The sequence below is a fragment of the Macaca nemestrina genome, chromosome 14, assembly GCF_043159975.1.
Source record: "Macaca nemestrina isolate mMacNem1 chromosome 14, mMacNem.hap1, whole genome shotgun sequence".
Lineage (NCBI taxonomy): Eukaryota > Metazoa > Chordata > Mammalia > Primates > Cercopithecidae > Macaca > Macaca nemestrina.
Genome location: NC_092138.1, coordinates 27,148,846 through 27,163,079, shown reverse-complemented (window position 1 = coordinate 27,163,079; position 14,234 = coordinate 27,148,846). Strand labels below are relative to the sequence as shown.

The 14,234-nt window shown below is 38.5% G+C and overlaps 1 protein-coding gene across 27 annotated transcripts in view; it reads right to left on the bottom strand.

Annotated features, from left to right (window-relative positions):
- Positions 1-14,234, bottom strand: part of LOC105498657 (transient receptor potential cation channel subfamily M member 3) — a 909,897-nt gene that overhangs the window by 277,307 nt on the left and 618,356 nt on the right. For all 27 annotated transcript variants that reach the window (XM_011770894.3, XM_071077680.1, XM_011770897.3 and 24 more), the window contains exon 6: positions 13,816-13,987. In XM_011770894.3, the coding sequence (XP_011769196.1) occupies positions 13,816-13,987 (172 nt within the window). The remainder of the gene's footprint in view (positions 1-13,815; positions 13,988-14,234) is intronic.

Below are 14,234 nucleotides of genomic sequence, written 5' to 3'. Positions count from 1 at the left end.
TCTCTCCAATGTCCTTAACCAGCCTCTCTTACGTTTCCTGACTTGACTCTTTCCTTTTGTTTTAAAAGGAGTAGAGGATTGCCAGAAGTGAGCAAGAGAAAAGAAGGTATGTCAAACACAGCTGTGGGGGCACTTGACCTATAGGTCAAGAATGATATTCATACCTTTGAGGGATAAATGCCCAGGCCCTGTGAATAGACTGCTTTCAAAGGTTTTCTTCCCTTCCCTCTCTCCCTTCCTCCTTCCCTTCCTCTTTCCCTTCCCCTCCCTTCCTTTCTTTTCTTTTTTTGTTATAAAAGCAGTATTTTCTCATTGTAAAAAACATCATCAAGCTATTTTTAAAGGTATAAAGTGAAAAGTGTCACTCCCTGTATTTTTTCCCCTACCTCAAGTCTCACTCCCTGGAAACTGTAACCAATCAACGTTCACCTGTGTCTTTTCGGGTATTTTTATAAGTATATATATGCAATTTTAAGATAACATAATGTGATTACGCTGAACATACAGTTGTAGTGCTGTACAACTTTTAACTTGAGAAAAGAAAAATCATACTCTAGAATATCTTCTATATGAGCCCAACAGAGCTACTACATTCTTCATAATAATTTCAGAGTATTTCCCCATATGTCGACATATAATTTGTTCAGTTGCCTACTGATGAATCTTTAGGCTATTTCCATTTTATTACTGTAAACAATATTGTAGTAAATATATGTAAAATGAATTCCTAGAAGTAAAATTATGGGGCTAAAGGGTACATACATTTCATATTTAATAGGGGTAGCCAAATTGTCTTCCAAATAAGATTGCCCTATTTATGCACTCACAATAAATGTGTGAGTACATATTTCTCTGTATACATAATGACACTCAATATTTTTAATCTTTGGCTTTTCCCAATTTGATAGGTTAAAAATAGTTTTAATTTTCATTTATTCAATTATGAATGAGGTTGAGCACTTGTATTTTCTTTCCTATGATCTTCCTGTGGATAGATTTTGCCCACTCTCCTATAAGGATTTTAATATTTTTCTTTTTGATTTGTAGATATTTTCGGCATATTATGGAAATTAGGTCTTTATCATTGTTGTGAATATTTTCTTTGCATTGCCACTTGTCTTTTGCATTTGTTCACTGTATTTTCTAATAGGGTTTCTTTTTAACATTTAGTTTATTTTTCTACTGAAACTTAGCTTGTATGAATGAAAAAGTTACAATAGCTATATGAGTTTGATATTATGAAATGGTGGAGGAAAAAGATGTTAAGCCAGAAACTGAGCCAAGAAATTGTTTTATCATCATGTTTATACTATTACTCTGTATACTATGTTATACTAGTACTATTATAATCTTATAAACATGTTATACTGTTACCTTAATAGGTTTATACTATTACTCTGTATACTATGTTATACTAGTACTATTATAATCTTATATACATGTTATACTGTTACCTTAATATGTTTATACTATTACTCTGTTTACTATGTTATACTAGTACTATTATAATCTTATATACATGTTATACTGTTACCTTAATATGTTTATACTATTACATGATGTTTTGATATAGGTGTATGTATACATATGTACATATATATGTATATATATGTATATATGTATGTATATGTACACACACACAAGTTTTACTTGTTAATTAAAAATAAACAAAAACTAAAAAGCAGACTAAATTATTTTATCTTATCATGCTAAAGAAAAGAAGTTGCTTTTTTTCTCTTTGCTGCTTGCAATGCTAAGTTCTAGTACTATAATATATTGAAAAGTTTATCTTTTATCTCCACTACAATGTAAGCTCCATATTGATAGGAGATCTCTCTCTCTCTCATTTTCTCTCTTGTTCTCTCGTTCTCCCTCAATGTTGTGTCCCTAGTATTTTAAAAAGTGCGTGTCACAAATACGGATTTAATAAATATTAAACACACACACAAAAAAGAAATTGTTTTACAAGAGTATAGCGAGAGAAAAGGCAAGGTTTATTTTCAAAGTGCTTGCTTGTGGTTTCACTAAATCTAAGACAACAGATACTCCTAGGCTTTGTTCACTTAACAAGATGGAAAGGAAATCTCAGCTGTCTATAGAGCTACCATTTAGGTTTCATTGAATAATGCAAGCTAAAATTATGAAAACAAAAACTAACTAGAGTTGGATTCTGTGTATCTTGATCTCTAAAACAAAGTGACCCAGTTCACTATTTATTAAGAGAACTCTAGCTAGTAATTATCTTTTTATACTTGTTGTCAGCAAACACATTCAATTATATATTTAGTGGCATTCCGAAGGTTTCAAGAGCCCTTCAGGACTGTCTGTATCTTGCCAAATCATTAGTTATCACTTAGGTGTTATTAAAGTATAAGAATTTCAAGTTAGATAATTGGTACAAGAATCCTTTAAATCCCTCACAAATTCATCTGCTCATCAGAGTCTCCTAAAATGTTTCAACGGAGTCAGACGATGGCTGCTTTTATTCCCTAAGACAAGTCTCTTGTTCTTTTCCCCCAAGAGGGCCAAGACCCAGTTATAACCTTTTTATTTCCAGGATGGATTTGAGAGGCTGGCCAACCTCCATTTTACTGCCTGCTGCCAAGATTACTGGCATGTGTAGATGACATTGGAATTATCTTCCAGGGTTTATCTTACAAGCATTAACATCAAGAGTACAGTGTCATAGAAACACTTCTATTTATTTTTAATATTTTGGAACTTAAAATGTTACCAAATGATGTGTAACAAAATATGTGGTGAAGGATCCATTAGGGAATGCAGATGCGTTATGCATGGTGCTGCATATGCGATTGTTATTTTGAGGCTAAGGGGATCTGTTTAGGTTTGTTAACTTAAAAAGTTAACTAAACCAGGATGGTCTAAAATAATCTATATTTTTTCAGGCAGTTTGTCTCAATCTGATTTCCAGAGCTAGTGCAAGACTTATCACTAAAAAGCTCACAGGTAAAGAGCAAAAGGGCAAGCTATGACTTGCTGCAGGAGCTATTTTTGAGTGAGGTTCTTCAATGAGCGCATTAGAATACACAGACATATCTTATTTATGAGTGGCAGATACATCTTATCTCATGTGCCAACTCCAGCCAACTCTTAATGACCATCTGTCTCTCAATATCTAGCCTTCCTTTCCTTCATAGTGATAGGATTTTAGCTGGCTATGTGTTTGTCTAGGATGAAGACTACATATTTCTAATCGCCTTTTAGTAAGGTGTTAGCATGTGACAAAATACTGACACACAAGATGTGAGCTAAAATGGTGTGTGTGACTTCCTCACTGTGCCTTTGAAAGGAAGGGTAGGCCCTCACCTTGCTCTTTTTTCCTGATTGCTTCTGGGCAGAATGTAGATGTGACGGTAGGCTCCCATGGACCATGCAAACAAGGAGTGCCAGAGCAAAGGAGATGAAATGATATTGGTATTTAGAAATATCTGCAAAAATATGTTTTATTATAAAGTTCCTAAACCAACACATCCATTTATCTCTGATTATGTGCCGCCTCTAGGAGACATTTTAAAATGTGAGAGGTGGGATTTAGTTAACAGGAGTGAGGCACCCACATCAGAGCTGAACTCATGTTCAGAGTAACACATGAATAGGAAAAACTCCTGTCTCATTGAAGCATCTATTATTTTGAGTCATTGTTACTGAGGCAGAACTTGTGTCCTAACTAAGGCTATATGGTTATGAACTGTATCGAGACCCAGTGGGGAAAGTGTCATGCTAGGTTGGCAGTGTTGGGTAAGAGACCTGAAGATCTCCTGCCAATCTAATCTCTTACTATGTGAATACACAAGCTACTCCAAAATGGAAAGCTCCCCAGAAGAAATTCTCATTAGAAAGTCATACATCATACCTCCCTTTTGTCATCTTCCTGTCTCCCCGTGCTACTGCAGACCACCCAGTCTTGGTCTCTGTTTATTTACTATAAATGCAAAGAAACGAGACTTATTTAACCATCATAATAAGAATAAAAATAAATATGTCATATTTATTATATATTGTTTATTCATATATATAATCTTTAAAAAGAGCTTCCCAGGAAACTACGTGTTTATTTCAATCATGTTGCCATTACTAAAATATTTATGGTATCTTTTTGGAACTGTTATATCTCTTATAATAAAGCGAATGGGTCAAGTCACTTAAACTCTTTTTAGAACATTTGTTGTGCACAACATTAACGTCAGTGTTGGCGTCAGAGATATTGGTAAATTTATTGAGGACGTCAGCGGTGCTCGTTAGATAACCTCTGTCAGATTCCCACGACAAATTGGCTTCAAAATTTAACAAAAGAAAACTACTAATACATATAGGGTTTTTACTATATAGTCCAGGGAAATGAAAGACATATACCAGAAATGGAATGTGAATTTTTGAAAAGCATGATTCATGAATGTATTCATTCACTCAAGATTTATATTAGTCCTCTGGCCTATTTCCAAAATAATTCTCAGTAATTTATAGATTAAATGTTAGAGTTCTCTTTGCATTCAATTTAGTAACTCTTTATACTGCTAAAACCTTGATTTATTAAACAATATCCTGGGCAATGCCCTCGAGTTAAAAGGCTGTCCAGGGACCCACAGGTAAAGCACCCACATTTCTGGGCCCTTGCCTCTCCTCCAAGTCAGCTAATAACTGTGGATTGTAGGATTTCTCTGAGCGTCAAGGACTCTGACAGGAAGGTGCCCAGCTTTGAGCACATTTCTGGAGTTCCTTAGCCTGAAACATATAAAGCAGTGGTGCTAAAAGTGGGTGCTGCCAAATTGGAAATTCTGATCTGATTTGCTTCATGAGTTAGTTCTGCCTGTTAAGCAAGTCGGTGTGTCTCTTCCCATGAAAAACAGCCTCCTACAGCTATTACGGAAGAAGGTCAATTCAAGTATATTTAGTTTTCGTATATGCCGAGAGCTCTAATACAGACAACGACTTTTGTCCTCATCTGGGAGATAACAGGTTTAAGATCCAGTGTAAGTGAAATTAGATATGGGGAAGAACTTCCCAATAGCAAGTGACGTTAGGATTTGAAGGAGGTACCAGGGCTGATGTCCAGCTTGCTGTGGATTTAGGACGCCAGAGGCTTCACAGGATTTGTTAAATATGTATTTTGAATCTCACTGCCATTCACTAATAACATTTCCTCTACATATGTCTTTATACTTGTATAGGCTACTTTATAGAAGGGTGTGGTCCTGCCAAGTGAGGAGAGGGTTATGGGAAAGATTTAGAAAAAAGAAAACTCAGGGTAACATGCTCTGAGTAGTGTTTCCTAAGAGATGCTGTTGGTGTCTGGGCCAGGCAATTCTTCATGTGAGACTGTCCTGCATATTGTAGGATGTTAACATTCCTGGCCCCTCTCCCATGCCATTAATAAGCACCAGAAATTGTGACAACCCCAAATCCCACCTCTCACATTTTAAAATGTCTCCTAGAGGCGGCACATAATCAGAGATAAATGGATGTGTTGGTTTAGGAACTTTATAATAAAACATATTTTTGCAGATATTTCTAAATACCAATATCCTCAAATACCAAATTTGATTACATTTTATGAATCCTTTCTGCTCCTTGTTTACTTAGAAATGCTAAGCCCATTTTGATCTGCTGCTTTAGAGAAAGGTACTCTAGGTGGCTTCATCAGATGAGGCCACGCTCAAATGTCAGATATTACTCTACGGTAAAGAAAAAAACGGAGCTTCAAATTTTCCCCCATGCAAACTCTGAAAGTAGCAAAAGCACTGGTTATGGCAATCTAAGCCTACACAGACACTCTATCAATTAATATTGCAAAATAGGTATATCTATAAGGTCTGCCATGGGGAAACAATCCCTTAGACTAGATTACATATGACATAGATTTCACTTTCAAGTAGGGAGATAACAAAGTCAGAAAATTCTAGCCTCGTAATGAAATTTCCTATACCCAAGGTTGATGTTCACAATCTAATTAGATGTGCAATCCAAATAAAGTATCCATTTAGCCTAACCTAAAATATAATTCAAAGACAAAGGAAGAACACCCCAATCAAATGGAGCCTGAAAAGAACTAGATTTCTGTCCTCTTCTAATCTTTTTGAATAAAATGGTAAATTACAAGAAAAAAAATCTGATGTTGACTCAAATCTAATATTTCAAGATATAGTCTGGGTCAATTCATATTCAGCTCAAGTTCCTACACCTGCAACAAGTAGAGTACTCAACAATCCTACTGCCATTTATGAGTACTCGAAGACACTGATACAGCTTGGATTTTTAAAGAAAGCTGAAATTTTCTCTATTATTCTCTGTTTACTGAGACAGGAGGGACAACTACAGTTTAGCATATATTTCTTATTGCTGCAGTGACTATTAAATTACTCTGTAATAAATAATAGAGGCATAGTGTTAAGTAGCAGAATCAATTTTGAGCCTCCACTTTTCCCTTTGAACCTTTCTGTAACTAAAGAGAGTATAAGACTTCTCTTTAACAAGCAGAGCCAGGTTATGATTTGTTATAAGACATTTGTTTGTTTGTTTGTTTGTTTTTTGTTTTTGAGACAGAGTCTCACTCTTGTTGCCCAGGCTGGAGTGCAATGGCGAATTCCTGACCTCAGGTGATCCGCCCACCTTGGCCTCCCAAAGTGCTAGGATTACAGGTGTGAGCCACTGCGCCGAGCCTGTTATAAGACATTCAGATGAACACCTTGGGCTATGCTGGGCTTTGAGGGAGAGGGTTCAAGTCTCTGGTTGGAACCTATGGCAGTGAGGCTGTGTAGACATGGCACATGGCACTGAACCACCAAGAAGGCAGGAGAGGAATCGATGTTTTTGAACTGCCACATAACAGAATGATATGTTGATTCCTTTAATCACAACTCACTGTGAGGAATTGTTATCCCTAGTTTACAGATGGAGAAACAAAGTCAAATACAATAACTTGCCCAAGGTCACAGAGCCCTGACGATCTCAACTCCCAGGTTACCTGCCACTGTTACTTTATGCCACTAGCAACAGGCAAAGACTTCCCCTTCTCCCAAAAGTTATACTCTTTCCTTTAAACCCTTAAACAAGAAAGTCACAATTGCTGAAGGTTTTTCTAATCTTGAATTCTAAGAATTGCAATGTAATATTCATTTTAAATAGTTTTTGGCTAGCTGAAAGTTGAATTTGCAACTAGAAAAGAATGATTGTTAAATCTTTAAGATAAATTTCAGCATGCAATAGTGTATTTCTTAATTTTTATTTTTTGAAAGAATTGTTAAAAAATTCTTAGACCAATATTTGCCATGATGCTGCTACTGAGTTAAGGAAATATTTTAAGATCTAGCCCGTGTGTGGTCAACATTGGCTTAAAAATGCTTTTGTACTGAAATGTTTATAAAAGAAATGACACGCTGTCTGGATTTCCTTCAAAATTATTCAGAGGAGGAAGTAGGTGGGTATATGGATAGAGAAAACAAGCTTGGCCAAGGGCTGATAAATGTAAAGGCTGGATGATAGCTATAGGGTTGTTATAATAACATTCCTTAATAATAACAATTTTATAAGAATTTTAAATTCTTACCAGGATACATAGATACTACTTTCTGGAGTAGTCCCTTGGTATCCACTCTTTAAGCTAACACATGTTTATTGAGCAGCTACTATGTTTCCAGCAATATATTAAGTTGGTCCAACTAATGTAAATATCTCAACAGTAAAATAAGTATTACAAATTATTTATGAACCTGTTTATTTAAATACTTTAAAGGTGTGGGTCACTTTTGATAATTTACTTAACCATCTCTCTGTACATCAATCTACTCTTGATTAACGACTTTATGTTCTTTTAAACGTCAGGCATAACATTTTTTTCATTCATAGACACTAATGGTACTTCAGGGATACAGATATATAGTGAAAAAATCAGTTTCTTTTTCTTGCCTCTCATCTCTGTTTCCTACTTGCCAGGTAAAATCCCAGATTGATGACTATTTTACCACTGTAACTGAACATGGCTGGAAAAAAACCATACAACTCTGATGATTCATGCTGCTTTAAATTTACAACCACAAATACCAACTGTGCTGCATGAGAATTCTACATTTTCCTAGTCTGTTCATTCTCCCAGTCTCTAAACTGACTGTAGTTCTTTTCTGTCTCTAATCTTCAACACTTTGTCCTGTTATACACTCCTAACCAATAACCTCCTGTATTATTTTATGTAGCTATAGAAGCTATATTTAGAGAATCACCTTATCTTTCCACCAGAAAGTGTACCCTCCTACCCACATCTGTGCCCATAATACCCTGCTTTTCCTCCTGTTCTTTCTTTGTGCATGTTCTTTATTTCTGCGTGGAATCTCACCCCTTCTCAAAAACTTTGTACAAATTCCCTAGAGACTAGTCCTCCGCCCCTTTCTTTTCTGTAAACACTTACTCCTTAGGCGCTTTCATGTCATCCCATTGTTTTAAGGATACATTGGTGTCTCAAAGGATGACCATGCATCACCCTTGAAGTGTCTGTTCCTTACCCTGAATGCTCAATTCAATAGCAAGCCCTCTTGAGCTCTATTTTCAAAATGTATCTTCGGACAAAGATTTTATAATGCCATTTATATGAAGTACCTAAAATAGACAAATGCATAAAGATAGAAAGTAGAAGAGTGGCTACTAGGAGTTGTGGGGAAGGGGTAATGAGTAATGGGGAGTTAGTGTTTAATGAGTACAGAGTTACAGTTTGGAATGGTGAAAACGTTCTGGAGACGAATGGTGGTGATCGTTGCACAAAAACGATGTGAATGTATTTAATGAAACTGAATTGCACACTTAAAAATCGTTAAAATGGTAAATTCTAGGTTATACATATTTATTTTACCACAATTTCAAAAACAAAGCTTTGTCTTCTGTGTGTGTGTGTGACTGTGTGTATGTGTGTTCCGCAAAGTAAGTCCCCTGGTATCTGGGTCTGTGCCTCTCTCCTACTTTGTACCCCAGACTTCTCCCTGACTGCGTCCTTGCTTGTCAATGTGCCCGTGTGTCACTACCTGCCTTGATAATCTAGCAAGGGACCAGTGTTTTCATGCATGGGATGTGATGTGTCCCTGACAATCTACCCAAAAACTGGCATCTGATGGCGGATTCTCCAGCATCTCTGGCATCCTGACCATCTGCCATGGCCTGCTCTTCAGCTCTGCGCTGCTAGGCTCTTCTCACGGAGGCTAGGCTGCTGTCCATGAGCCTCCCTGAGCTTCCCCTGCAGGGCTCCCGCGCACCGCATGCAGACACACACACACACACACACACACACACACACACACACACACACACACACACAAAATCCAACCACTTTCTACTGCCTCCACTGCTGCCATCCTTTTTCAAACCAGTTACCTCTCACCTGCCTTATTGCAATAGCCTCCTGAAGGCATTTCCTTGTTTTTCATCTTGCTCTCTATCTCAATCTAATCTGTACGTACAACAGCAGAGTGATGTTTTAAATACTAAGAGAGATCCTGTAATGTCCCAGATCCAATCTTGGTTAGAATAAGCTCCAACTCTTTACCAAGCTTTCCCTGCTCCTCACTGAACACCTGGTGGCTTAGTTCCTGCTTTCACTCTCCAGAGAACGCTCTTTCACAGCCGGCCGCTCACTTCATTCAGGTTGTTGCAGAAATGATAGCTCCTCAGAGAGGCCATTCCTGATCACCTAATGGAAACCATCCTCTCAATACACACATGTGCACGCACACAAGTGCACAGACAGATGCCTTACTCTGCTTTATTTTTCTCGAAAGCACTTTTTAAAAACTATCGGCCACCACAGAGTTAGTCGTTTTCTTACTTATGACTCTGGTTGCCCCCTTGACGTAAGCTCAATGAATTGTTCATTGCTGCTTTTCTAGACCTTAACCATGACTGCTACATAATAGGAATTCAGTATTTATTTACTAAAGGAATGACTGAAATTGTTCCTTGCATATTAAATTTGAAGTTTATATACGGCAGATAAAAGAGCATTGTGAGGCAGGTACCTGCTCCTGTCTGAAAGGATTCTCTTTTATAAACAAAGCCCGTCGCTAACTGATGATGATGCTTCAGTCCTGACTGTTGGCTGTAGGAACGCACGGGGGAGGAGGGACAATGAAAGCCAGAGTGAGGAGAAAAAGGTCAAACACTGGGGCTTGGAGTGTGTTTTCAGTGATCATTGTCATGTTGATGAAAAAGGGTTTATGAGTCTCCTGAACAGGATTCACTTAATGTTTAGGGGAAATATTCTTCAGAAGATTACACCATTTATGTGAGAAAACAAAACAGGCTAGTTGATAGGATACTACAGTATGCAGGTCACCCCTAAGTGATGAGGGGGTATGGCACTTTAGCAAGGAGATGCTGAGGGGTGTTCAGACCTCCCTGGGGCCATCCTGAGTGTAAGAGGTGGTAGACACTGTTACTGTGGTATAGAGTTTCATTTTCAGGAAATTGAATTCCACATTTGTAAATCAGATTTCCTAAACTTCTGAAGCAGGAAATGAAAAAGTAAATGGAATTATTAGGATAAACTTACAGAATAAAATTTTATTTATTTTTATTTATTTATTATTTTTTTGAAATGGAGTCTCACTCTGTCACCCAGGCGGGAGTGCAATGGCACGATCTCGGCTCACTGCAACCTCCGCCTCCAGGGTTCAAACGATTCTCCTGCCTCAGCCTCCTGTGTAGCTGGGATTACAGGTGCCCGCCACCATGCCCAGCTAATTTTTGTATTTTTAATAGAGATGGGTTTCACCATGTTGGCCAGGCTGGTCTCGAACTCCTGACATCGTGATCCACCTGCCTTGGCCTCCCAAAGTGCTGGGATTACAGGTGTGAGCCACTGTGCCCAGCCATAAAATTTTATTTTTAAAAAGAAGAACCACAAAATGTCCATGTTAGAAAGTAGATTTGCTATTCTACATTGCTGACTGAGGATTGCATTAAAGGTTTGTATTCTTCTACTGCTTTTCATGTTAAGACCCGGTCTACTTTTGCCTGTCTTTGTGTCTTTGTCAGTGCTGTTCTGGAGGGCCTTTGTGTTTTCAGTGAGCATTTTTTGCTGTTAACTGAATGGAGACTTCAAAGGTCCTGCTTTATCTATTTCAAAGAGCCTGGATCACTCCCTACCCTCTAAGGAGCTTGCCGCTCCGCCCGACTTTGGGGGCTGAGTACAGTAATGAGGGAAGTTGACCTAATGACTTCTGAGTCATTCACTTGTAGGGCGACCCATTATCTCAGTTTGCCCAGACTGAGGGGGCCCAGGGATTTGGGACTTTCGCTGCTAAACCTAACAAAGTCCCAGGCAAACCAAGAGAAGTTGGTCACCCTACCGTTATTAAGTTCAGGGATAGAACTGCTATAGGAGCCAACTCTTGACATTCACTACAGCTCATGCACAAATTCCTTACCTTGGGCCTTTTCACTTCCTGTGACTTCAGAATTTCTCTTGGGCTTTTATAACTTTCCTCTTACCATTTAATTATTAATATATTCACTGGAAGAGGAGACTGTGGGCCTCTGTGAAGCCACAAATATAAGTGGTGAATATCTGTGAAGCCACAAATATAAACAGTCCCAAAAGTAAGTCCCGTGGTACCCGGATCTGTGCCTCTCCCCTCCTTTGTACTCTAGACTCCTGACGGGTCCCTGCTTGTCAATGTGCCCATGTGCCACTACCTGCCTTGATAATCTAGCAAAGGTCTGGTGTTTCCAGAAATGGAATGTGATGTGTCCCTGATGATCTACCCAGAGACTAGTATTATCTGGTGGTGACTCCTCCAGCATTCCTGACACGCTGACCATCTACTGTGGCCTGCTCTTCAGCTCCATGCTGCTGGCTTCTGCTCCTCAGGGGGGCCCGGCCACTGTCCATGAGCCTCCCTGGGCCTCCCCTGCAGTGCCAACCATACACGCAGCAGCTCTGCCATTTCTGAAGAAAGGCACCTCGCCAGGCATGTACATTGCAAAAGGGCACTCCCTCTGGGATGATCAATCAGAAAAAGGCACCCCCTTCCTCGAGGCATTCTGGAAGGCACCAAGGCTTGACTAAAACCTAGGCTCTGGCTGGATTTTAACTCCAGCTCCCATCCCCTTTGCTGGGTGCATAACTTACACAAATACATACCTAGGCCTGCTACCCACACTACTGGCTAACCAGCCCAGCTGCCACCAGGGCCTGCCACAATGACATGCTTTGCCTGTCTGGACCGATTTTGTCTTATTACCAAGTACTGAACTTGACCGTGAATTTATTCCTTGTTTCCTTGCTCTCATCCTCTTCAGCTTCCAGCTCAGTCCTATTTAAGCTCTCATTCTTAACCTGATGGCGTACAAAGAGTCATGCTGTCACTTATAAAAACCTAAATAGATATCACTGATTACATAACATTTGCCCATTCTATCAAGTACTGTAATGGAACTCAATTTTAGTATTTACAGCAAAACCTACCACCCACTGATCACAGTGCTGGTCTCCGTATATTTTCTAGTCTTTTCTACTCTTTTTGTTTCCAGAAGATATTCACCTTGGGATAATAACACTTGGGTTTCTTCTTTCCAAAGACAGTTGGGGAAGGAAATTTCCTAATATAATTTTTATTTCAGACCTAGGTCAAAATTTATTATTTCAGGTTTCACTGTGAAAAACATGAAACCACAAAACATGACCCTTAAATGGTAGCAGTCCCTAAAAGGTGGGATCAGAAAAGAGAGTGTAGGAAGGAGAAGTTGTGGTCTGATGAAGCTAACATCCCAGTTTTTGGAAGAAGGTGGCTACAGCAATGAAGACCCATTTGGGGCAGGTGCAGAGAAAAATCTAGAGAAGAGAAAAGTGATTTGGACAAGTTGAAGCACAGTACACAGAACCTCTGAAAACTCATCTAGTCAAAGGGAATCTTTTGCTCCTTGGAATTGTAGGCTTTGGAATTTCAATCAATTAGATCAAAGTTTCCCTGATGGGACATCTAATTACCACAAAGTTTGAGCTTGCCATGCAGCCTCACCTATTACTTTATAAAAACAAATTGAATTTTATTTTGTGAGGGGGACAGTAGATTGCTTTCATACCTAAATCGCATTTAAATGCAAGCCACTTAGTGATCTGGGGAGCATTACTGTTTTGATGATGCTACCTTTCACAGTTAAAACAAATGTTTACACAATAAATACAGCAAATAGAGATTCTTATGCACTTAAGAGATAATATTAGTGTAACGATGTACTATGTGGTTCACATATATATCTATCTATATCTAAATCCATATATATCTAGAGACAATGAATACATACTTAAAATTGAGACAATTAAAATTTCATGGAGATAGTTTCACATGATGCTTTAGCTTAGAGAGTGAATGTTCAATTTCTTTGAAATGACTTTGCACAGCCAGATCGGTGCTAAGATCAAAATCTGATTCTTTTGCTTTTCTGTTTAGCCACCAAAAAAAGCTTAATAAATAGAAGCATTTTCTCTAGGGTGCCTTTTCTCCTTAGAGTACCATGCAGATGATGAAGGAAAAGTTTGAAGAGAAAGCTTATCTGCATACATATACCCCAGATGGAGTTGACTTTTTCACACATGATACAGAAGCTGGAGTCACTAATTGTGTAATCACTTCTTATGCCTCCAATTGTTCTCCTCTGGATGACTTCCTCTCATTCTAAGCTCCGGCTCAGTAGAAATCATGGTTCGTGTTTAAAACTTGCTTAAGTTTTTATTACATTGCTGCATGGTGTACTTAAAGTTATTCACTTTCAGCACACTTCGTACGAGGCATGCCAGTGGGAACAACCACTACTTACTTGTGTTTATCTTCTGGAGTGAAATATGCTTTTCCAGTTGTCTCCGAAGTTTCACCTCTGCTCCATATTTTCCAGTGGTCCCATTGTCAGCCAGAATGAAGTGGGAATGCATGCTGTTGAGAACAGTGAGCTTGCTCATGGGATTGGACATGGTCTGATATGGCCGGACAACCTGCAGGGTATCAAATGGAAGAGGCAGACATCAGAAAAAAAGAACACAAGACACGAAAAGGAGAATCAGACAGAGGAAAGAGAGAAAGAAAGAACATCAGTTCTGTGGTACAGTGAAAGTACAGTCTACATCTTCTTCTTAGTATTGCTTTGGATAGAGGCAAGATTTATGGCAAAAGTTATTCAAAGCAAGACTGTGCTTAAATGAGTATTTATTTACTTACTGAAATGAGGCAGAAAATAGAGAT